Source organism: Euleptes europaea, chromosome 8 (genome assembly GCF_029931775.1).
Source record: "Euleptes europaea isolate rEulEur1 chromosome 8, rEulEur1.hap1, whole genome shotgun sequence".
NCBI lineage: Eukaryota > Metazoa > Chordata > Lepidosauria > Squamata > Sphaerodactylidae > Euleptes > Euleptes europaea.
The window spans coordinates 54,102,233-54,124,763 of NC_079319.1; the positions used below are offsets into that span (position 1 = coordinate 54,102,233).

At 41.9% G+C, this 22,531-nt stretch overlaps 1 protein-coding gene across 1 annotated transcript; it reads left to right on the plus strand.

The window, feature by feature from the left end:
* Positions 1-1,836: 1,836 nt before the first annotated feature.
* Positions 1,837-19,792, plus strand: NDC80 (NDC80 kinetochore complex component). The gene is made up of 16 exons (XM_056854308.1): positions 1,837-1,947; positions 3,373-3,489; positions 3,660-3,786; positions 4,675-4,847; positions 6,893-6,995; positions 9,109-9,198; positions 10,337-10,430; positions 13,578-13,684; positions 13,803-13,947; positions 14,691-14,896; positions 15,307-15,459; positions 16,540-16,629; positions 17,144-17,236; positions 17,880-18,010; positions 18,519-18,621; positions 19,655-19,792. Exons 1-16 carry the CDS (start codon positions 1,847-1,849, stop codon positions 19,790-19,792), a joined length of 1,971 nt encoding a protein of 656 aa, XP_056710286.1. The 5' UTR covers positions 1,837-1,846.
* Positions 19,793-22,531: the final 2,739 nt, after the last annotated feature.

Consider the following 22,531-nt stretch of genomic DNA (forward strand, 5'->3'; position numbering starts at 1 on the left):
GGAAGTTGTTGTGCCGCGTTTCTGCCCGTATGGGGACCCGCCGTCTGCAACCTGAAGGGGCGGCATCCGTCCTTCCACGTTCTCCCGCGGGTGCAGGCCAGGCTTGGGTGAATGGGGGCAGAGAGCTCTCCCTCGAAGACCCCCCCCCCCACTGGTGCCTGTTGAGCTCTTCTCTCGGGCTCTCGTTTTCGTAGCCGCCTTCGCTTCTCTTCCAATTGGCGAGGTGGTTTCCTTGTGATATGCCTGTAATATTGTATTAATTCCCAATGACAATAACACAGTAGGAGGTTGAGAGTTCAAAGCAGTTTGTTTATTAGGCCCAATAGACACACCGGGTGAGAACTGCCCCAAATGCGCAGGACAGTTCACACCCCAGAACAAAGGATTGCGACAACTGGTTCTTGTAGGTGTATCCGGGCTGTGTGACCGTGGTCTTGGTGTTTTCTTTCCTGACGTTTCGCCAGCAGCTGTGGCAGGCATCTTCAGAGGAGTAACACTGAACATCTTCAGAGGAGAGACACTGTCCTTCAGTGTTACTCCTCTGATGATGCCTGCCACAGCTGCTGGCGAAACGTCGGGAAAGAAAATACCAAGACCACGTCACGCAGCCCGGATAACCTACAAGAACCAATGAACTCTGAGCGTGAAAGCCTTCGACAATAGATTGCAACGACGTTTATAACTTCTGGTCAGGGGTGTTACAAATGTGTAATATAGTACGTAGATACACAAACACCCAATAATGGATACGTTTGGATTAGCATAGGCCTATCAGTGTGGTTTTGAGGCATGGATTTAGGTGGCTACATGATCTGTAATGGAGAAACGAAACTTAGCATTCCTATTTGACACCCCTAAATCATTGCCGTGGGCCTCATTAGGGCGGGTAGCTGTACCAGGCCTGCAAGGATGATCTCATTGGCACCGGATTCATAATGGCTGCGAGCTTATGCTAAACCCAGTGATCACACACTAGTGAATCTGAACCAAAGATTAATTCTTTACCCCTTATACATGGGGCAGTGCCTTTACATGTGTGCAGAATATATATGTGCCTGATGTTGTGCTCTTATACCTGAGCATAGCACCTCATAAAGCTATGAGTATACATACGTGTGAAAGAATATATGTTTTTCCATAAATGAAGTTTATAGGCACTTCACTTGCCTGGCGATGGTTTCTTTAGCCAGGAACTGCAGTGCTGAGTAAGCTTGCCAATCTCCAGATGAGGCAAGTTCTCCCAGAGCTGTAGCTGGTCTCCAAATTACGGTTCTCTTGGGGAAAATTTCAGAGGGTGGATTCATAAGGACATAAGAAAAGCCAGCCCTCCTGGATCAGACCGAGGCCCATCAAGTCCAGCAGTCTGTTCACACAGTGGCCAACCAGGAGCCTCCAAGGCATTATACCCAGCTGAGATCCCTCTCAAACCCTGCTCTCCCCAGGCTCAACCCCTAAGTCTCCAAAATTTTCCTAGCCTGGAGTTGGCATCCCTAGCTGGTTTGTACTATCTGGTGGGGGTGTAAGTGGGGCATCTTTAGAGACCTTGTCTAAAGACAAACCAAAAAAACCCTAGCACGTTGATTGTGGTACAAGCTTAGATTTAAAAAGGGGGAGGGAATGTGGGCAGTGGGGTTATAAGGTGGTGAAGTGCAACAGTTAGTCTGTGACATGTTTATGCCAACTTTAAAAAGTATGTGTTGTGGATTTTTTAAAAGTAAACTAAGTAATATGACCGTTAACAGCAGGTATAATTGGTGAAAATGCAATCCTTTCTCAGAATTCAGTGTGTGTGTAAAATGACTGCTTCAAAGTAGCATCAAATTGTGTTGCAGTTAACCATACGATAATGAGCCGCAGTTTGAGTACCAGCCGCATGAGTGGCCGACAATCAATTCAGCCTCTCAGAGTGCAGGATACTAACAAGATAGGCCTCCATACCCCACAACCGTAAGTAATGTCTCTTGTGATGGGATTTCAAGTTGAGAAAATACATAGTGAATTCCAGAGTAGAACTTTTGAAAGTAAGCAGTGCTGTGGTGGTTTGACACTTTAAGAATAAAAATGTGAAAGGGTCAGCCGATACAAAGAGTGAAGAGATTCTTTAATGATGGGACAAACTTTATTTTAAAAAGTAATAGTAAAAGATAACATTAGAAGTTGCATTTTTTTTAATACAGGCACAAATGGTAGAAACACTTAGGTAAATATACACCCCTGACTAAAGGCAATTTTTAAAAAAGATTTTCACAGTTGAAAAATTTGTTGAGAAATTAATTAAAAGGATATGAAATGTTCACAATGCTTGTATAAATAAATTCTAAGTAATTCTTAGAAAGACAGAAGTAATGCTGGTTGGGAAAGTGGAGGTCTTGAAGGACTTTTATGCTCCTCACTTTCAATGGGGTTCAGCTGACCCTTGCCGACTTAGTTAAGAGCCTCAGGGTTATACTGGACCCAATATTATAGTTGAAGAAGCAAGTTAATGCAGTTGTGAAACAGTATTTTTTCCAACTTAGCCTAGCTCGAAAAATGGCCCCTTACCTTGATACAGCTGATCTGGTCACCTGGATCCATGCCACAGTAGCATTGAGACTAGACTACTGTAATGCACTGTACATTGGTCTCCCCTCAAAATCTATTTGGAAACCTCAGCTGGTGCAGAATGTTGCGGCTTGGCTATTATCAGGAACTAGGTGGAGTATGCATATTACTCCCACTCTGCCATCACTTCACTGGCTGTCTATCAGTTACCTGGCTCAATTTAAAGCATTGGCTATCACATACAAACCCCTTCATGGCCTTGGACTTTCATATCTGCAAGATCGTCTCTCCCCCTATGTTCCGCCAGAACAGCTTTGCTCATCTGGATGGGGCCTTCTGTAGGTACCGACCTACAAATGGGAAAAATCAACAACTGTCTGTACACGAGCCTTCTCTGTTGTGGCCCCCCACCTTGTGGAATGGTCTGCCTGTGGAGATCAGGAAGGCTCCCACTCTTCTGGCTTTTCACAAACTATGCAAAATTGAATTATTCAAGGGGTCTTTGCAATGCAGACAATAGGGTAGCCCTGTACAAAATTATTCCCACAGTTACTTGGCCAAATTATTAAGAACTGTGGTCTAACCAAATGTGTACATTTTGCTGTCACTTGGATCCTACTGTGTAATCTTGTATCATTGAATGTGTCATGTTAACACTTATGCTTTGCTTCAGTTCTGTTTTGGTTGGTTCTGCAACCCAAATCCTATTTCATGGTTTACTTAATGTCCCATTCTGTTGATTGTATTGACTCTGTATAATCTGCCTTGAGTGCAAGTGAGAAAGGCAGACTATAAATAACGTCAATAAAATAAACATTATTTTCTTTCAAGTCAAGACCGGTCAACTTTTGGAAAGCCAAGTGTGGGGAAGCATGCCCCAGGGACGTCAGAAAGAAAAACTAGCATTTGGGGGGCATCTGAAAGAAAAACCAGCTGTTTTGGCAAAAGGTAATATTGTAGGCCCATGGCCTTAAACTTGAACTTACACGTAGTAACTTTAATTTATACATAGTGACTTTAATGCCTTGACTTGTAACAATTTTAGCTAAACATAGATACATTTATGTAAAAATATAAGTTTTATAAATGCTGCAGTTACCTTGCTATCTTGATTCTAGGACAAGTGGACCTGGAAGTTTACGGAACAGCCAATATGGTGCATTTGGAAGTATGGAGAAGATCAAGGAACCAAGGCCACTTCATGACAAAACATTCATCCAGCAGTGCATCCGGCAGCTCTGCGATGTACGTAACACTGGTGAAATACTTGCATTTTGGTTGGAGCCACAACATTTCATTGACTAAGTGTGCAATCCAGAGCCGCACAGAAACTGGTGTGACCCCGATGCTGGCATCTGTTTCACTTGCGCCGTTCAAACTGGCATGGACGCCAATGTAGAGTGATTTATGCTGGTCCTCCTAAATGCCAGTGGCAGCGAGGCGCTTCCTTACCCCTTTTGCCCTGGGAACGCCCCCTCACGCAGCAGTGTTGCTACACCACCTTTTTTGGTGGCACAGCCTCACTGCAGTCAATGGGGGCATTTTCCTTTTTCTAATGCTTTACTGGGTTTAAATTTCCTTTCAGTGGCTGGGAAGCCTCTCAGGAGGCAGTGCGGTGGCGCTGCTCCTGGCCTCTGTGTTTCTAACCACCCCCTTTAGGGATGGGCTGTACGTTTAAGTGAAAAAACCCTTTTGACTGATTAAAATGGTAGCCTTAATTAAACTGGGCACTGTTTTAAAAATATGAATCACTTTTAATACAAAAAAGAAGACAGGCACCATCTCGGAAAAGGCATCACCCCATTTCTTAGAACCAAGGTAATGTCTGACAAAAATCAGGCCAGGGGAACCCCCAACCCAACTGGTGTTAGAAGTTATGTTTAGTTTGACCCTAAGATGATGCTTCCCATCTTAACATGCATATGTAATATAAAAATGAGTTTTTCTTCAGAATGTTCATTCATATGAAGATAGATTAAGTAACATATCTATTAGAAATTACAGGGTTGATTGACTAAGATTTCTTAATTGGATGCCCATCCTAATTTAGGTCATAACATGGCTTCCTGCTGCTTTGTAATCTGTCATGAAATCTCTCATATATGATGGTAATACATCTGTCTGTTTCCTCAGTTTCTTGTATCATATGGATATGGTCCCAATGTCTCTGTGAAGTCGCTTCAGGCTCCGTCTGTTAAAGACTTTGTGAAAATCTTCAGTTTTATTTATGGTTTGTTGTGTCCTTCTTATGAGCTCCCTAGTACTAAGTTTGAAGAAGAAATCCCTAGAATTTTTAGAGAGCTTGGGTAAGTACCAGGACAGATTTCTTATGAATAATTTTTCCTACTAAAAAATATATAGTACTTGGAGTACTCTTTGGAATAACCATTGTAACACTTTTTCTAATTGCCTAAATGAGATTCCTATGTTAACCAGTGCACTTGACTATAAGGAGCTAAATTTTGAACTATGATGATATTGCCTTGATCAGTTGCTTTTTGCTCAAGTTTACTTTTTCCAATTGCACCCTTCGTATTTTGTGTACCGTATATACTCGTGTATAAGCCGAGTTTTTCAACCCAAAAAAGGGCTGACATACGGTAGGGGGGGGGAACTTACCGCCATCACCGCCGCCATCGCCCGCGCACCTTTCCCCGGCCGGCAGCAGTCTTCCTGGGCCGGCAGGAGGCCCCTGCTGGCCGCGCCGCTGCCGGCCACACGCCCGGGCGCCTTCCTCCGGCCTGCAGGGGCCTTCCTGGGCCAGCAGGAGGCCCCTGCCGGCCGCGCAGCTTCTGCCCACGCGCCCGGGAGCCTTCCTTCCGCCGGCAGGGGCCTTCCTGGGCCGGCAGGAGGCCCCTGCCGGCCGCGCCGCTGCCACCCACGCACCCGGGCGCCTTCCTTTAGCCGGCAGGGGCCTTCCTGGGCCAGCAGGAGGCCCCTGCCGGCTGAGCCGCTGCCGGCCGGCCGAAGGCGCCTGGGTGCGTGGGCGGCGGCGGCTCGGCCGGCAGGGGCCTCCTGCTGGCCCAGGAAGGCCGCGCCGCCGCTTCGCCGCCTCTCCGGGTGAGTAGGGGGTTTAGGGGCTCTTCCCCCTCCCCCCCTTGGATGGCACTGGGGTCGGGGTGGGGTAGGGTGGGTCGGGAGGGCCCGGGAGGCCGGCGGGAGGGCGACCTGGGGCAGGGGCCCTGCGCTCTAAAATGGCGGCCGCCATTTTAGAGCGCAGCATTGCTGGTAAAGGGAATTTCTTATTGACCCTCGGCTTATACACGGGTCAATAAGAAATTCCCTTTTCTGGCCTCAAATTTGGGGGGTCGGCTTATACTCGGGTCGGCTTATACCCGAGTGTATACAGTATCTAAAGGTTTACTTGATTGACGTGTCATATATTGTTTTTATTTATTCATTTATTTAATGATTTATATCCAGCTCTCACCCAGCAAAGGCCGGGCATTTAATAGAACAAAATTACTGTAGTCGTCAATAAATGGGTACTTAAATAACAAATAAATTAACTTTATTTTAAAATGTTTTGGCAGCTAGTCTTTCTTTCCCTATATGCCCTTGGATTACATGAACAACTAGAGATTTGTAATGAATTCCACTCAAGTGGGATTTTAAGATCTTGATATAGAAGAGTTCCTCAGGGCCTGCAAGACAGAACTATTTTGCCAGGCCTAAGGTTGAGGGCGCCCTGACCTGGATGGCCCAGGCTAGCCTGATCTTGTCAGATCTCAGAAGCTAAGCAGGGTCAGCCCTGGTTAGTATTTGGATGGGAGACCACCAAGGAATACCAGGGTTGCTGTGCAGAGGAAGGCACTGGCAAACCACCTCTGTTAGTCTCTTGCCATGAAAACCCCAAAAGGGGTCGCCATAAGTCGGCTGCAACTTGACGGCACTTTACACCACACACACATGATTGAGGACAGCCGCGAATATAATCTGCTGGCCTCCCTATTCTCCCGCCTCCTGTTATATTAGTGATGTCAACTGAGGGGTAACTTGCTGTGTATATCCAGCAACATAAGTAGTGCTTAAGCGCCATCTGTAGTTCTGTAGTTTTTTTAAGTTTTAAATTGGGATTTTATTGTTTTAAATTTAGAGTTTGTGGTTAATTTTATTATTGATGTATTAATTTATCTTGTATGATGTTACCCTCCCTGAGCCAGGGCGGGCTATAAATCACAAAATAAATATATGAATATCATTTTAGTGAACGTGTCGATGTGCAAAGTAGAAATGCAATTACTCCTTCTACCTGACCATACTGATAAATGAACCTTAAATTAATATATAGAAATGGTTATTTTCTTTTAATCAAAATGATGTACCATAACTGTGCTGATTTTTCTTGTAGATATCCCTTTGCATTGTCAAAAAGCTCTATGTACACAGTGGGAGCACCACACACATGGCCTCAGATTGTAGCTGCTTTAGTCTGGCTGACAGACTGCATCAAGGTACCACCCAACTGCCAGAACAGCTTTCCAGATATATTTTCTGTGTGATGATTTGCCAGTGCTAAAAAAGTACTCCGTTTTATATTTAGTTGTTAAATATCATTGTTATAAATATGCAAACAGATTGGTAAGCTTAGAGTTTATAAGAGCGAGACTCCACAATTTAATTTTTTAATCTAGTAGTTCAGGCGGTCAAATTCTTTGCAGCATAAAACTTTAGGGACTACTTTGTAGTGGCTGAAGTCTTATGGCTTGATCCAGAGGAGGATTTCCATGTACGGAACAGATGGGCAGGACAACTTTTGTTGATTGCAGACCGGCAATTTCCCTCTCTGATACTGGGGAGGGTCCCCCTGTCCCACCGATGCAGCGTTTTGTGGAGAGAGGGGTTCAAGGAGAAAGGCGAAGTGAGGAACTTGTGCTCTGCTGACAGAAATTGCTTCTGTCAGCAAGATTTACTGAGGGATCCATCCTGTATCTTAGATCTTGGAAAGACTGAGCAAAACCAATATTATCTGGAGAAAGGTGTTCTATGCTGTACGCAACTGTAATTTGTATGCAAATTTAAGGTGGACTCCTCTTTTTTTGATGGCATATGTGGGATAAAAATCCAGATAAATAGGATGTTTACGTATTTTTAAAATGTTTAATAATAAAACTGTAGCCTGCACCTGCAGCTTGTTAAGCTCTTAGATAGCTGTTCAAGGACACCTACATTCCAGCTTAATTGGATGGTACCCTGTATCTGTGAGAATATGGGAGGGGGGATGAGATCACCCCTCTGTGCTTGGGAACAATACCGGTCAGAACCGGTTGGGTCCATCTAGAGTTTTCTCCCTGGTTTACATCCTGATTGGGAGAAAGTGGGTGATCTGACCAGGGTCCAGAGATCCATAAGGGCAGTTAGGCCTTATGGCAAAAAAACTCTCTTTATTGCCTCTATGCTATGCTTGCCTTGCTTCACAAGAAGCCACACCTCAAGTAATGCAAAGCTCGTGCCCAGCCAGCTTGGCTGAGACCAGAACCAGCCTACAGCGGTGAGTTAGACCGCCTGCTAAGTAATAGGTAGTAAGTATTTCTGACTAGCTTAAGACTTTGTTATTTTCTTGCCAGTGTGCCTTAAACTGTAACCTGTGTTTTAATCTACATTTTGAACTTACTTTTAAAAGCTGTGGTTTATTTTGGGTCTGCTGGTCCACGCTCGGTCCAGGTATCAACAAGTCCTGGAGTTTCTGCAATTTTACTTCTCACTGGTTTGTTCTGGCATGCTTCTAATGATGTCAGAATCACCTGGCTCAATGATGGCCAGTGTACATACTCTGTAGTACTTTCCACAAGCTGTACCCAATTCAGTGTTGTTACCACTGTAGTGTTGCACGCCAGTTTTGGCCAACATAGCATAGTACTCAATTTGTGATTTTCTCAGAGAAAAAATGCTTGAGAGGGTCAGCTGAGGAAGAGGTAGATAGTTCCAAGTGCAGCATCTTGGTGTCTTTATTCCAGCATCTTCAGTGAGTTGTGCTGACCAGAGGGAAATTGCTAGCTTTGTATTTCTGCCAGTGTCTTCAGAATCTAGAACAAGACAAGTAAAAGCCTAACCAGAGTTCAGAGAAATGCAAGCAATGCTCTGTCTGCTAGCTTGAGGTGAAGACTAAAGAAAGGGAAATTGTCTAACTGCATTTTGTTAGGGAGAAGAACTAGGATAAGGATTGTCATCCCCTTAGTTACAGTAATGCTAAAGGAAACAATCAGAAAGTGTACTTGTATAACAAATGAATAGTTAAATAAAATATTTTAATAAACATTTTCATATTTGGTTCTTACGCCATATTGTTCTCAGGCTCTGACTGTCATATGCCTAATAGTAATATTATTTACCAAGGTATAAGTAAATGGGATTTTACCATTAAGAAAATAAGGTAATACATAAAGCCTCAGTCTCCTTCTAGGGCAGTGCAGTTGAGAGTGGTGAGACAAGTAAAACTAGTAAGTTTCAGATCCCACCCCCAAATAATTACAGGAATATTACTGGTTGGAAAAGGGCAGGATAAAAAAATTAATAATAATAACTTACACATGTTGTTGATATGCAATATTTCTCTATGTAATCTAGCTGTATTCTGCTATAAAAGAAAACCCACCATCATTTGATGAAGGGCAGGTCTTGGGAGGAGAGATTGAAGATGGAATTGTTCATAGCAAGGTATCCTAGCCTTCTCCTACTAAGTTGCAGTATGTGTGCTGCTTTTGTAATGTGATTCAACAGTTGTACATATGGATTTATTTAGATACTTACACCTCACTTTTGTCCCCAATGAGGACCCAAAGTGGTTTACATCATTCTCCCTTCCTCCATTTCATGTCACAGCAACAAACCTATGAGGTATGTTAGGCTGAGTGATCATTATCTTGTGTTAGGATCTGAGCATTTAGGAACTGAAGCAGCTATATCCATGGAATAAACATTTTACCAGAATATTCAGAAAGACCTACTATTTTCATCCACCCGAGTCCCCCACTTGTGACTCTTGTGCCATACCCGGAGGCAATGTCCCGTTTAATATCTTATCCAAGTCCTTTCAATGCAATGCTCTCCACACAGGAAATTGAGCAGCTGTATATCCATAGCCTTTCTTCTGTCATAGTGTTGTCCCCTCTTTATATTTTCTAAACCCCTACAGCATCTCCCTCTATCAATACACAAGCTACCATTTCCACCTTCTTTGGATATATTGCAAGCTCACTTGTATTCCCTTTTGTTTTCGGATTTAAAATGGAAGGAGTTCTTTCTGGTTAGTACATAATATTGATAAAGAAGCACTTCCAGGTACACCACTTGCTCTGCAGCCATAAGGACAAGAAACATTTGAAAAAGGAAGTAGAAAGAAAAGGGAAAGGTACAAGCAAATTCATTTAACAAATTTGCAAGGAAGTTTTAAAAAGTGTATGGACTTTTTTCAGTATCTGCATGTATGAACACCACTATGGGTTTAGGAAAAGAAAATAACAATGTGCAGGTTTTGAGACAAAATTAAAAGCAAAGCTTACAAAGCCAACCTACCCCATTCTAAGTTATTGAAGTCAGTGGTTTTAGAAAGTTGTAACTCCGTTTAGGATTGCAGTGTTTTCCAAAATACAAAAACAAAGTCTTATGTTTGTTCATAATTATGTTTGGCTCCAGTTAATGTTGTTGTTGTTCCAAATGTAGCATTGATTCAGGAAAGTTTAGTTGCTTAGAATGACCATCAAGACTATTTTGCAAACTTGACCTAGAAGTTTCTACTCCTTTTTTTAAAAAAAGTGTAAAATCCAGCAGCCTTGTATAATTTTTTTCCCCTCAGCTCTTTTTGGATTATTCCATAAAATGTTATGACCACTTTATGAGGGGTGGAGACACATATGAAGAATTTGATGCTGAAGTACAATCAAAACTAAGTAAGTAGGTTTTTTCAATTTAATGTATTTTTAGAATATAAGGTAGAATATAAAATATTTAATCTTCACATTTGACATACCTCTCCTTCCTTCCTGGTGTGTTCAGCTAGGTGTTCCAGGATTCTTAGACTGGGCTTCAGAAGGTCATTTTGCAGTTTGTGTGCGTGCTTACCTGCTCTTGTCTTGATACTCAGCAACTAATATTAGAGCTGTTGTCCTTTCTGGTGCTGTTGGAAATGAAGTACCAGGATTTTATTAGACTTGCAATTCATTGGTTTTACTAAATAAACCAAATGCTTGCATCTTCAGTAGGTAAATGGGAATTCCTACCTTTAATTTCCTCTCCACACACTATTCAGATCTTGGTTAATCACGGCAGACTTCTCTTATGCCAGAAAATGAGATTGCTCTCTGACTAATTGAACTTTCCTACGTATCAGTTCTTGTAGGCTATCCGGGCTGTGTGACCGTGGTCTTGGTATTTTCTTTCCTGACGTTTCGCCAGCAACTGTGGCAGGCATCTTCAGAGGAGTAACGCTGAAGGACAGTGTCTCTCAGTGTCAAGTGTGTAGGAAGAGTAATATATAGTCAGAAGGGGGTTGGGTTTGAGCTGAGTCATTGTCCTGCAAAGTATTACAGGTAATATGCTGATCATTGTCCTGTAAGTATCAAGATAATGTGCTAATGAGGGTGTGGTATGTTAATGTGGAACCATTGTATCCTGAAGTGATCTGTTAACATGTGGAATCCAAAGCTAATCCGCATGGCTATTGTGGACTGTAGTCTTTGTTAGTCTGGAGGTTTTCAGGACAGGAAGCCAAGCCTTATTCATTCTTAAACTCTCTTCTTTTCTGTTAAAGTTGTGCTGATGTTTATGAATTTCAACTTGTTGTAAACTTGTCTGCAATAAGGGGAGAAACTTTTGAAAAAACATAACCTACAGTGTTTAAACCCACCAAGAAAATACAACAGATGCTACGACCAGCAAAAGATAAAAGAGATCCCCTCACCTCTGCAGGCATATATCGTATACCTTGCAGTTGTGGACAAGTTTACATCGGGACCACACAACGCAGCATACAAACAAGGATAAAAGAACATGAAAGATACTGCAGACTTGGCCAACCTGAGAAATCAGCAGTGGCTGAACATGCACTGACCCAAACAGGACACAGGGTCTTGTTCCAAGACACTGAAAGACTGGACAATTCTACCAACTATTTTGTCAGATTACACAGAGAAGCCATTGAAATTCATAAACATCAGCACAACTTTTAACAGAAAAGAAGAGAGTTTAAGAATGAATAAGGCTTGGCTTCCTGTCCTGAAAACCTCCAGACTAACAAAGACTACAGTCCACAATAGCCATGCGGATTAGCTTTGGATTCCATATGTTAACAGATCACTTCAGGATACAATGGTTCCACATTAACATACCACACCCTCATTAGCACATTATCTTGATACTTACAGGACAATGATCAGCACATTACCTTTAATACTTTGCAGGACAATGACTCAGCTCAAACCCAACCCCCTTCTGACTATATATTACTCTTCCTACACACTTGACACTGAGACACACTGTCCTTCAGTGTTACTCCTCTGAAGATGCCTGCCACAGTTGCTGGCGAAACGTCAGGAAAGAAAATACCAAGACCACGGTCACACAGCCCGGATAGCCTACAAGAACCAATGAACTCTGACTGTGAAAGCCTTCGACAATATTTCCTACGTATGTTTATCGAATGTGAACTGAATTAATTAGGACTTACTTCCAACAAAGTGTGTTTAGGCTTGCACAGAAACATTCTAGGCAATGATGTTACAGCTCTAGTAGAAGGCTCTGTGTGGACTAAGCATAAGTGAGTAAGAAGGTATTCTTCATGCGCTAAAACTCATTAATTTTCCCTTTTGTGCTATGGAAAAGTGGAATTTTCCAGTTACATATTCCCCTGAAATTCATTGCATGCCCCGACTTGACCCAAACCAACCTGAACAAAGAACACAATGTTGCAAGACAACAAAAAAAACAATTCCAAAGGGAAGGCACAGACACACATAAAAATAAAGATTTTTAAAATTTTATTAGACTGTTATCTTGCCCGTTCCTGGCCAGGTCAGCTTACATCAATAATAATGCATTCAATTTAAAATACCATACCGTATTGCATAATATAATATATCATGATTAAAACATGAAGTAAAATCCACTTAATCAACTTAAAATAAAAAATCCAGATGGCGACTGTAAAAATACTAGTGGCAGGCCAGCCAGGTGAAGAGGTGGAAAAACAGGACCAAGATGGGATAGGGAGGCCAGCTATGATGAAACCATCACTGCTCTCAACCGTAGGCCTGGTGGAACGTCTCCATCTTATAAGCCCTTCAGAATTGGGAGAAATCCTGCAGGGCCCGGGTCTCATTTGACAAAGAGAGTTCTACCAGGCTGGAGCCAGGGCTGAGAAAGCCCTGGCCCTGATTGAGGACAGCCAGACGCTTCTCGGGGCGGTATTTTTCAGATATACATTCGGACCAGATATATCCAAATGCGCATCCTTTTGAAAAGGTTAGGTCCATACTAAATTTCCCAATGTCAGAATGGAACTTTCCTACTATGGCCCACTGATCTCCATAAAATGCTGCTCCTGGGGGGATAAGCGATAAGGAATGACATGAGGGGGATCTGTAGCAGGAAGAGGGAATTGGTGGAAACTGCTGATCTAATCTGGATCCAACCCAATTGGTCTTCCTGAACAAAAAGAGATGATAGCAGGCCCCTAGTGTTAAATATAGTGGCTTGGGTCCAAAGGTGTTCTTCAAAAGTAATTTACTCTTGTGGAGGGAGAGATCCCCATTTTCTGTGGATTTTCCTCAGCCTGCATCTTCTGCATCATGTACCATTATGTTTCTACAAGTCCCCTGACACTTGGGAAAAAGCTTTGCAGGGAGATACAGCAGGAAAGATATTATATACAGTAAATGTTTAATTCTAGTTTTTGTATAAAATAAGTGTAATATGGGGGGGTGGATTTTTAAGGGCACCTACAAAAGCAAACACTAACCTTGCTTCCTAACTGGCTATTTGTGTTCAGTATAACCAATATGTTTAGTAGGGTTATTTTGGTTTTGCTTCTTTTCTTTCAGAGGATCTATTTCAAGTAGCTGAAAATCGTGTCGAGACACTAGAGGCAGAGGAAAAAAGCCTGAATGAGTTGGTTGCAAGGCGTGAGAAGGAAAGAGAAAATGAACCTGTGAGTAATGGCTGCATGGGCCAACAACAAAAGCTGCATAAAATATTCTTGTGCCTTTGATTTAAAAAAAAATCTAATTTTGCTGCTGTTTCTTCACTCTTTATTTTGAATGTAAAAGGATCGCCTAGTGACCCTGCGGAAACTGAAATCAACTTTACAGGACGATGTTCAGAAATATGAGGCTTATATGGCCAACCTGGAATTGTACTCAGACAATACTGGTCAAAAATCAAAGGCTGTTGATGAAGAGCTTGAGGCTGCTGGTGAGGCCAAAATGCTGATTGTCAGTAGTTTTTTTAAAAAAAACTTAGTTCGTGGTTGAAAGGATATGAAACTCTGCAATGTAATAATACACTTGCGTTCTTGCCTACAAACTAGGGAGCTTCCCAAGGCAGCTGATACAATTATAAAATTATATAATAAAATAAGGCCATAAGTTTTCAAACTAATAAGCAAAACAGCAATAGTAAAATCCAAAGAAGGCAGCATAAACACAACTTGAATGCAAAAGCCTGGTCACAGAAAAAATGTTCTCACGTGACACCTAAAACACAAAAGGATGGGGAGTCAGGTGAATGCTGCGGGAGTGGAGCTCTATAAACAAGAAGTTGCAACAGAGGGTGCTCCATGGTGGCCTCCCACCTGTCCTCTAAAAGTTGGATGTACATAGCAGAGCCTCTGCGGATGATAACAGTCTGGCAGGCTCATGTGGGAGCAGGCAGCCCCTGGTCCCAGATGATTTGAAATGTCTTCCCTTTGATATTGTTAATTTCTCATGCCTTTCAAGAAGATGCAAACTTGAGAAAAACATTCATATTTTTTATCCAAAACACTTCTAAATTCTGTCCATTTAAGCGTAATGCTACTATTAACCCAAGAAAACAAAACGCAAATTGATTCGATCATATGCAGTGGTGGCAGGGGGGTGCCAGTAGCTTGGTGACAGTTTTCCTTTTGTGTTCCTAACAAAGTTTATTTATGTTTGTTAATCTTTTTTTCAATTTAGCCATGGAAATTGAAGCCTTAAAACAGGAGAACATTCGTCTGAAGCATATTTGTGATAATCAAAAGTACTCAGTTGCCGATATTGAAAGACTAAAATGTGAAAGGGAGGAATTGAAACAGGCAGTCAATAAACTAACCAAGGAACTGGAGGTGGAACAGCATCAGTTGTGGAATGAGGAATTAAAGTATGCTAGGGGGAAAGAGACGGTATGTGAACTTACAGAAACAAAGTTTTTGGAACAACACTACATTTATTCCTAGTCTCAAGCAAGGAATTTGCAAGACAGTCAGGATAGTGCTTGGTCAATTTTGTCGTGTTTGCCAGGCATTGGAGTCTGCTCTGGCTTCAGCAGTGTGTTTTTGATTGGGACCACTGCAACTAAAGCTGATCGCTATTTTATGAAGATCTGGGCAGCAGTCATATTACTACTGAAATATTTGAATCATTCCCTTTAAAACAATATGAAAGGGGGTTTTGTATGTTAAAAGACCAAATACCTGCATTCTGTGGTTATCGAGTAGTTTTTATTGTGTCATATAATTTTAAAGGGGAAATAGTACAAGGTTTTAAAGCTGTACTAGTCACACTCTTTATTTCTCCCTTTCCTGCTTAACAGATTGAAAACCAGTTAGCAAACTACCATAAACTGGCTCGAAAGCTGAAACTAATTCCTATAAATTCAGAGAATTCTGGTGGCTTTGACTTTGAAATCAAGTTTAATCCTGATGCAGGGCGAAGTTGTCTGGTCAAATACAAATCTCAGATTCATGTAAGTTGGCATGTGTTACAGTAAAAATTCTCATCTTTTTAAAAACAATTTTTGAACTTAATATAAGCATGTGCTCTAGATTTTTTTAATTGAGACAACATAACTTGTTTCAGACACACAGTTTTCTCTTCACAATTGGGGCAAGTAGAAAATTGTTTCTTATTTAGTATTGTAACAGTGGCCGAAAAGATCTCCTGGTAATAATTGGCATCCAGACTGCTAGGGAAGCTGGGGGAAGGAATGTCTACCTAGATACAGGCTTGCTCTCTGTGTGCTTTAAGTAAGTGGGTTAAGAGTCATGGAGTGTCAGAGTGAACTATAAACAATGATAGGAGAAACTGGATGAAACGGCAACTTTACTGAGCCGCCTCTATGTCTGTAGTGCTATCAGCTTTACCCTGAATGTTGATGGGTTGTCATATCTTGAATTTGGATAAATATCCCTTCCTCAGTATGATCGGGACTCAGAGATTTCTGCCCACTAGGGCCTCTGAGTCAGCAGCTGCAAATAAACTGTTTTCTTGATAACGATCTCGGGTCTTTCTCTCCCCCCACGAACCCCCGTTTACCACATCAGTATGTACAGTAATATATTTAAGCACTGTGCTTATTAAAGTATACTCAAGTAGTGGTTTATAATACTGTGGTATATTACCTGTTCATATTTTTTCTTAAATGTGTTAACTTTAGGGGCCAGTCACAAACTTTCAGCCTAATTTACCTCACTACGTTGTTGCAAGGATAAAACAGGAGGGAGAAATGTTGTAAGCCACTTTGGGTCCCCATTGGGAAGAGAAGTGGGTTATACAAATACATATTATTATAGTTTTTTCTCCAGCGCAGGTATTTCCCCAGTGCGGGTATTTAAACAGGTTTTTCCAGAGAAGGACATGCTAGATAAGGATGATCAAGGGTATGAGTGGTTTGGTCTAATGGGGGTACTCTCTGTATCAATTTCAATATGAGTTCTGTTTTTTAAAATGCTTCACTTGTTCCAAAAATGCAGAAAAACCAGTGTGATTCCACCTACGAACACAAAAAATTCATAATGACTTTCTATGATTTGTACAATCACTGCAGACTCCCCTTGTTCACCTGATAAGTAAGACTGAAGAGGAGATTGCTAATGCTACCAAGAAAAAGAATTCCTTAGAGGATACCTTGGAACAGGTGAGTGTTTCAGTACCTCTGCCCCATCAAAGGCCCATTACACTACATACTGTAATTAAGAACCTATGTACAGGTCTGCGATGTATGTTTATGTAGTTTCAAGTTGTCTACAGAGCTTTAGTTACCAGTAGGTTGTAAGTGAAAGGGGGATAGATAATAGAAAAGCAGAGTAACCTAGGCAGATCTTGGGAGCCTTTCTTAGCTACATGCTGATTTTGTTCAACAGATGTAGCTTTTGCATTTTTTGAACGTTGGTCTGCAGGTAGGCCAATTTTTGTAACTGAAGTGTAAGATTCTTCAGATGACATGTCTGATAGGATGCTTGATTCCACATACTTGGTGAGCACTTGGGCACCATGCGGGTATATTCTGTATGTCCTACAACTTCCATGCAAACTCCAAAGATAAAGGATAGCTCTGTGCTGGACTTGGAAGCGCAATATGCTTCTTGGGGATGAGTTTTGTCCCTGTTTTAACTATGAATACCTTTTTAATTAAATGCCTGTTCTATAAGGTAAGAACAATGGAAGCAGAGCAGAACAGCTGTGTGAAAATGCTAAAGGAAGAAGCCCAAAAACTTGACGATCTTTGCCAGCAGAAGATGAGGGTAAGTGAAATGTTCTTAGACAAGTGTGGACACTGGCAGATCGATTATATCCATCTATAAATGTAATAAATATGTTTTTGAACATGGTGTAGTGGTTAGGGTGTCAGACTACGATCTTGAAGACCCAGGTTTGAATCCCCGTTCTGCCATGGAAGCTCTCTGGGTGACTTCGGGCCAGTCACGCATTCTCAGCCTAATCTATCTCACAGGTGATGATAAAATGGAAGAGAGGAGAATAATGGATGCTACTTTGGGTCCCAGTTGGGGAAAAGATGGGCTATAAATGAAATAAGTATGTTTTGATGCTGGCGGGGGGAATGCTTAATCTTAATTCCTTTCCCTAATGTCACACCATAAAACTGTGCAGTGGCTGCTGCTTCCATCTGTTCCCCACACTAAAAGCAGCAGCCAAAACTACTATCACCTTTGCGTCCTTCATATGCTCAGCTGGAATGATAACTAATTATCTTTTAGTAAATGCCTGAAAGCCATTTAAATCATTCAGGGGTTGAATTAAGGCTGTTTTTTTATCCCCCCTTTGAATTTTAAAGAGAGACCTAGTTTACATTCTTGTATCTAAACATTGAACAAACCACAATCCCATTAAAGGATTTTGAAGAGCTAATTCATACACCTATTGCAGGAGCTTGAAGAAGAAGAAGGAGGAGGTGCCAAAGAGCTGGAAATGATGGAAAAACAAAAATACTTACTGGAGAGTGGAGTCAATGAAGGTGTCAATGAAGCAATGAAAGAGTTGCATGAAATTCGATGCCGGTAAACAACATGACTTGCTGTATCCATCCAGTGCTTTTTCTTACTTATTCATTCTTTCACTTTTTATGCTTTTCTCTCCTCTGTTTCAATTTTTAGAATCTGGAAGATCCATATAGGAGTCAGAGTAACCTCTTTTTTCCTCTAAACCTTCCAGTTTGCAGTTGTGAGAAGGCTTTTCTATGCAAATATCACACAGCAGTATCAGGCCCCAGTATATTTTCCCAGCAGGTGGCACCTCCTAGCTAATGTTTTAGCAGAGAAACAACTGAATGCCCAAAACGGTTTATGATTTTTTTTCTTGATAGGCCTTGTTTTGTTATCCTTGATAGTATAAAAATGTTGAATGCAAGGACAAATTTCAGGTACAGCTCCTTAGAAATTGCTAAAGTATCTATGTTTACTTCTGTACTAGAAACAAGAGCCACAATTCATCACAGTGCTGAGCATTCCTAAGGTGAGATCCAGCACACATGTGTTGGATTGTGGCCATGATATATTTTCTCTCCAGATACCCAGTGGCTAAACAAACAGCATCAGAAGAGAGCAGGAAAGTCTGTGATAATCTACAACATCTTCTGGAACTGATATATACTCACGTTGAGGATGTAGAGGTAACATGCTATGTTAACTTTAACAATCATTTCGAATTTTAAGAACATCAAGAAAGACTAGTCTGAAATTCTTTAAAGGCTTTTTCTTCAATGAAAGTTCACACACAGTTTGATATACACATGCTTGGGCGAGCACGTGCACTTCCCAACTCAGAAGTGGTGGGAAAGAACAGAGTAATTCAAAGCTATTGTATCTTTTCCTGTACAAATGTTAGCATTCCATCTTTTAAAACATTTTATAAATGTAAGTCAGTTTGGAAATAAGACAAAAAGACAACAAACTAGTAGTTTACTAAAATTATGCTAGCTTCTTTCAAAACAAACCCTTCAAACCATTGACCCAATCCAAGTTGTGAATCTCCATACACATTCCAGGACATCAAATTGGAAGCAATGCACATAGCTAACACTGGCAACTGGATGGGTATCCTTTGTCTACCAATAGTTTCCAGTCCAGAAAGTGTGTGTGTGAGTCCGTGCGCAGAAGCCTGCTTTTACATATGGGTAATTCTATCTAGATTAGGGCAAGAGCCATGTCCTCAACATAACTTTAGTATTTTGCTTCTTTATAATATCATTATTAATGGGATGGATCCTAGGCACTATCAGTGAAACAAATAGATCTTTCTCACTTTCCCCTGTAAGCTCCCAAAGGGGTGATGGAGGGAGTTTTGGAGACCTGCATGGGCCAGAGCTGCGCTACACAAGCAGCTGCAGTCATCCTTCGCCACCTGTTGTCAGTGGCGCTTTTCATTCCTGAGGAAAAAAACAGAAGGGCAATTTTATCTGCTTCTGTCTTACTGTAGCTGCCTGTTATGTGGTTTATGCCCAAGCAGCATCACCTATTTGGTGCTCATGGGGGATTGTGGAGAGTGAGGCAAGGTGGGAAAACCAACCCAGTATAAGGGCAGAAATAGCATGCTTCATTTTATGAAAGTTACAAATAACATTTGAGGTTTGCAGTGAGTCAGGTGTGATTTATTCTTATATACAACTGAAAATAATTTGACCTGTTAATATCATTTTATTGCAGAAGTACCTGAGTGAACAGGATGCAAAGTTTGATAGGCAGTTTAACGAATTTATGTCTGAAGACCCATTGGTTAATTTGAGAGAGATACTACACAGCTACAAAAAGAAGACTGATGCTTTATGTTCTGCAGACAAATGAGAGAAAATACTGATGTCTACATAGACTTTAAAGATTTCACTCAAGTCATAACTTTGCTTTGCCATTACTATGTTAATTTTTAGCTTAATAAATGTACAATACAGTAATTTGTAAGCCAACATATTTAGCCTCTTACTACTGTTAGTAATGTAAATACCTGTTGATATTCCTTTATATTGTTGTCCAAAGAAGATCAGTTATGGTTGCAATCCTGCTTAAGAGCATAAGTACTATTGAACTGACAGGAAGTTCCTTCTAAATAAAGATACACTTTATGTATGTACATCATATTTGTAGACTTGATCAATCAGGCAAGCAAAACCTTAGTTGGAATTTTTATGAGAAAGAGCTTAGGGCTATTTCATGTATACTAGCTTAATCAGTTTCCATATGGATAAAGTACATAAGCTTTTTGTTTTGTTTACAAGTCAGATCTAGGGAACCCTGGATTTTGTGTAGTTTAGTCTTGTGTAATCTAGCCCTTGGCCTTTTTGGTAAGGAACACATGCTGCCTTTTTAATCATTCCTTTGTGCCATGATTCTAGGCCTAAAGCTAAAGAATAAGCAGCCTATACATCTCAAGGAAACCTCTGAGGCCTTGTGTAAAGTATGCAACAAGCCTACATGTCTCAGGCACACTCTAAGCCTTGTGATTGGACTGGGATGAAATTGGAGGAAAAGGGAAAGCCAATCACCAGAAAGAAGGCTGGGCATTGAGAGAATTAATATAACCCTCGACCCCCCAAAAAATTTCGCCAGGAGCTGTGGCATAGATGTTAGTACCAGCAGGAGAAGATCCCTCGCCCAAAGGGGAGGGTGGGACCCTAAACCTCCCCCACCCCGAGGATTTGGGATATATATTACCACCAGATGATAATGTTGGTTCTATTTTAAACAGGCATCTATATAGGAAAGAAGCTTCCCAGCAGAGATTTATCAGGGAGTTTCTGCAATACTGTCTAGTTTAGTTTACTGTCTAGTATCTGAAGAAGTGAGCTGTGGCTCACAAAAGTTCATACCTTGCCAGGAATTTTGTTAGTCTTTAAGGTACTGAAAGCATACGGGCTGCCTAAACTCCCGGACTGGACCTGGCAACCCGCTATGCAGGCACACGACTACTGTTCCAGCCGCGCACCCACTCCAAACGCTACTGGACGGCCGCTGCGCACTCCGTTGAAACACACGGCCGCTCCTGCGAGCTCCGTGCAGCCAGCAGCTAGGAAAAAAGCAAGGGCCACCTCCAGTGAACCTGAAAGACTCCATGTTCCTGTGCAAACTCTGTTCCAGCCGCAGCCATGTCATGGAAAGCAGACAGTCATGTAGTCAGTGCCAACACCCCCCTTTCCCATTGCAACATCAGCAGCTTAATGGGCAATCAGCAGTGATCCTGATATCAGCGATGAGTCGTTCTTCCAGCTATGCAACAGCGATCCCCGGATGTTTACAGAGAGCACACCCATTGTTCCAGAACGTTAATCACTTCAGTAGAGATATCCCGGTTCCTCCCGGGTTGCAAAAGCCATTGGAATCAGAATAGAGTTCCAAATTTTCACCATCCCCACCCCGGTAGCCACAGATTAATCCTTTTGTCACCTTTTGTCACCTGGGAACCTAGGAGGGGTAAACCCCTCTCCCCGCCCCAGAAAAACAGTATATCTTGGGTACCCCCATCCCATTATGTTACCTTAGGTCTTTCCTGGCACCTTTGCCGTTACTCTGTTGGTTTGGGTTTTGCGCAGCCTGACCACGCTTCCTCCCGCCTTGCTGGCCAAGTCTACGGGAACCCCTTGCCCCCGCCTTTGCTCTTAATTTCTTCTGTCTTAGTCTACGGTGAACTTGGACAACACCGCTTCTAGAAGGTAGATATCACCCCATCAACGATCTCTATCTGTGCTTGTACTCCTCTCTTTGAATTCCTAGATTTCTCTGTATGTGTGTATGCAACACTGATTTGATTGAAAACGACAAATACTTTTAATTTGGAATCCATTGCTTCTGTCTTTATTTAAAGGTCACAGTTACCGGCTCTGGTAGACAAAGGTTGCGATACCGCTATAGAAATAAATATTGTAATTTGCCATCTTGCTTGCTAATTCCCCAAGTTAAAGGGCAATTTGGTTAACTGATTACTGGTGGAGAATGTGGGCAGCCCAGCGTGTGTGAATGCAACATGAGTCGACACATGTTTGTATTCAGCGCGCTGACGTAAGAGGAAGTTTCTGTGATTCTTTGAATTTTGACTAAAACTGTCACCAAAAAGTCAATTGTCACGAAAAAGAACCGTGTGTGTCTGAGTGCTTGGCTCTAGAGAGCGCTATCTTGTGGGCTGGCTTTTCCCCTTTCGTCAGCAGCATGAGTTAGACACCCGGCCTGTTGGTCAATGCCAAGGGCTCGTGTCGTGAAGTCCTGGGAATCAAATCTCCCGAGATTCCCCACTTGAATCTATCTGGGTTGGAATTTGCAGAGTAGGCTACACGTAGACACTCGCACGTTCTACACCCAGGCTTATATAATATCCCCATTGCATCAAAAACCCCTTCATAGGAGAACCTCCCCCCCACTTTTTGTGCTCAAAGAATTTTTGTGCTCTTTTCAAACCTCTTAACTGGTGGAGTCAAGCTCGGCAATACGGCGATGCTGACCCTGGATGTATGGGGGAGCGATTACTCAATAATCCAGGATCTGGAACCAGTGTTTCCTGGCAGAGCCAAGCTCTGACCGTGACTGTTTCACTCACCC

Coding starts and splice junctions, on each gene's coding strand:
- NDC80 (XM_056854308.1), top strand. CDS start 1,847: ATGAGCCGCAGTTTGAGTACCAGCCGCATGAGTGGCCGACAATCAATT. Junction 13,685..13,802: donor AGGAAAGAGAAAATGAACCT/GTGAGTAATGGC, acceptor TGAATGTAAAAG/GATCGCCTAGTGACCCTGCG. Junction 14,897..15,306: donor ATGCTAGGGGGAAAGAGACG/GTATGTGAACTT, acceptor CCTGCTTAACAG/ATTGAAAACCAGTTAGCAAA.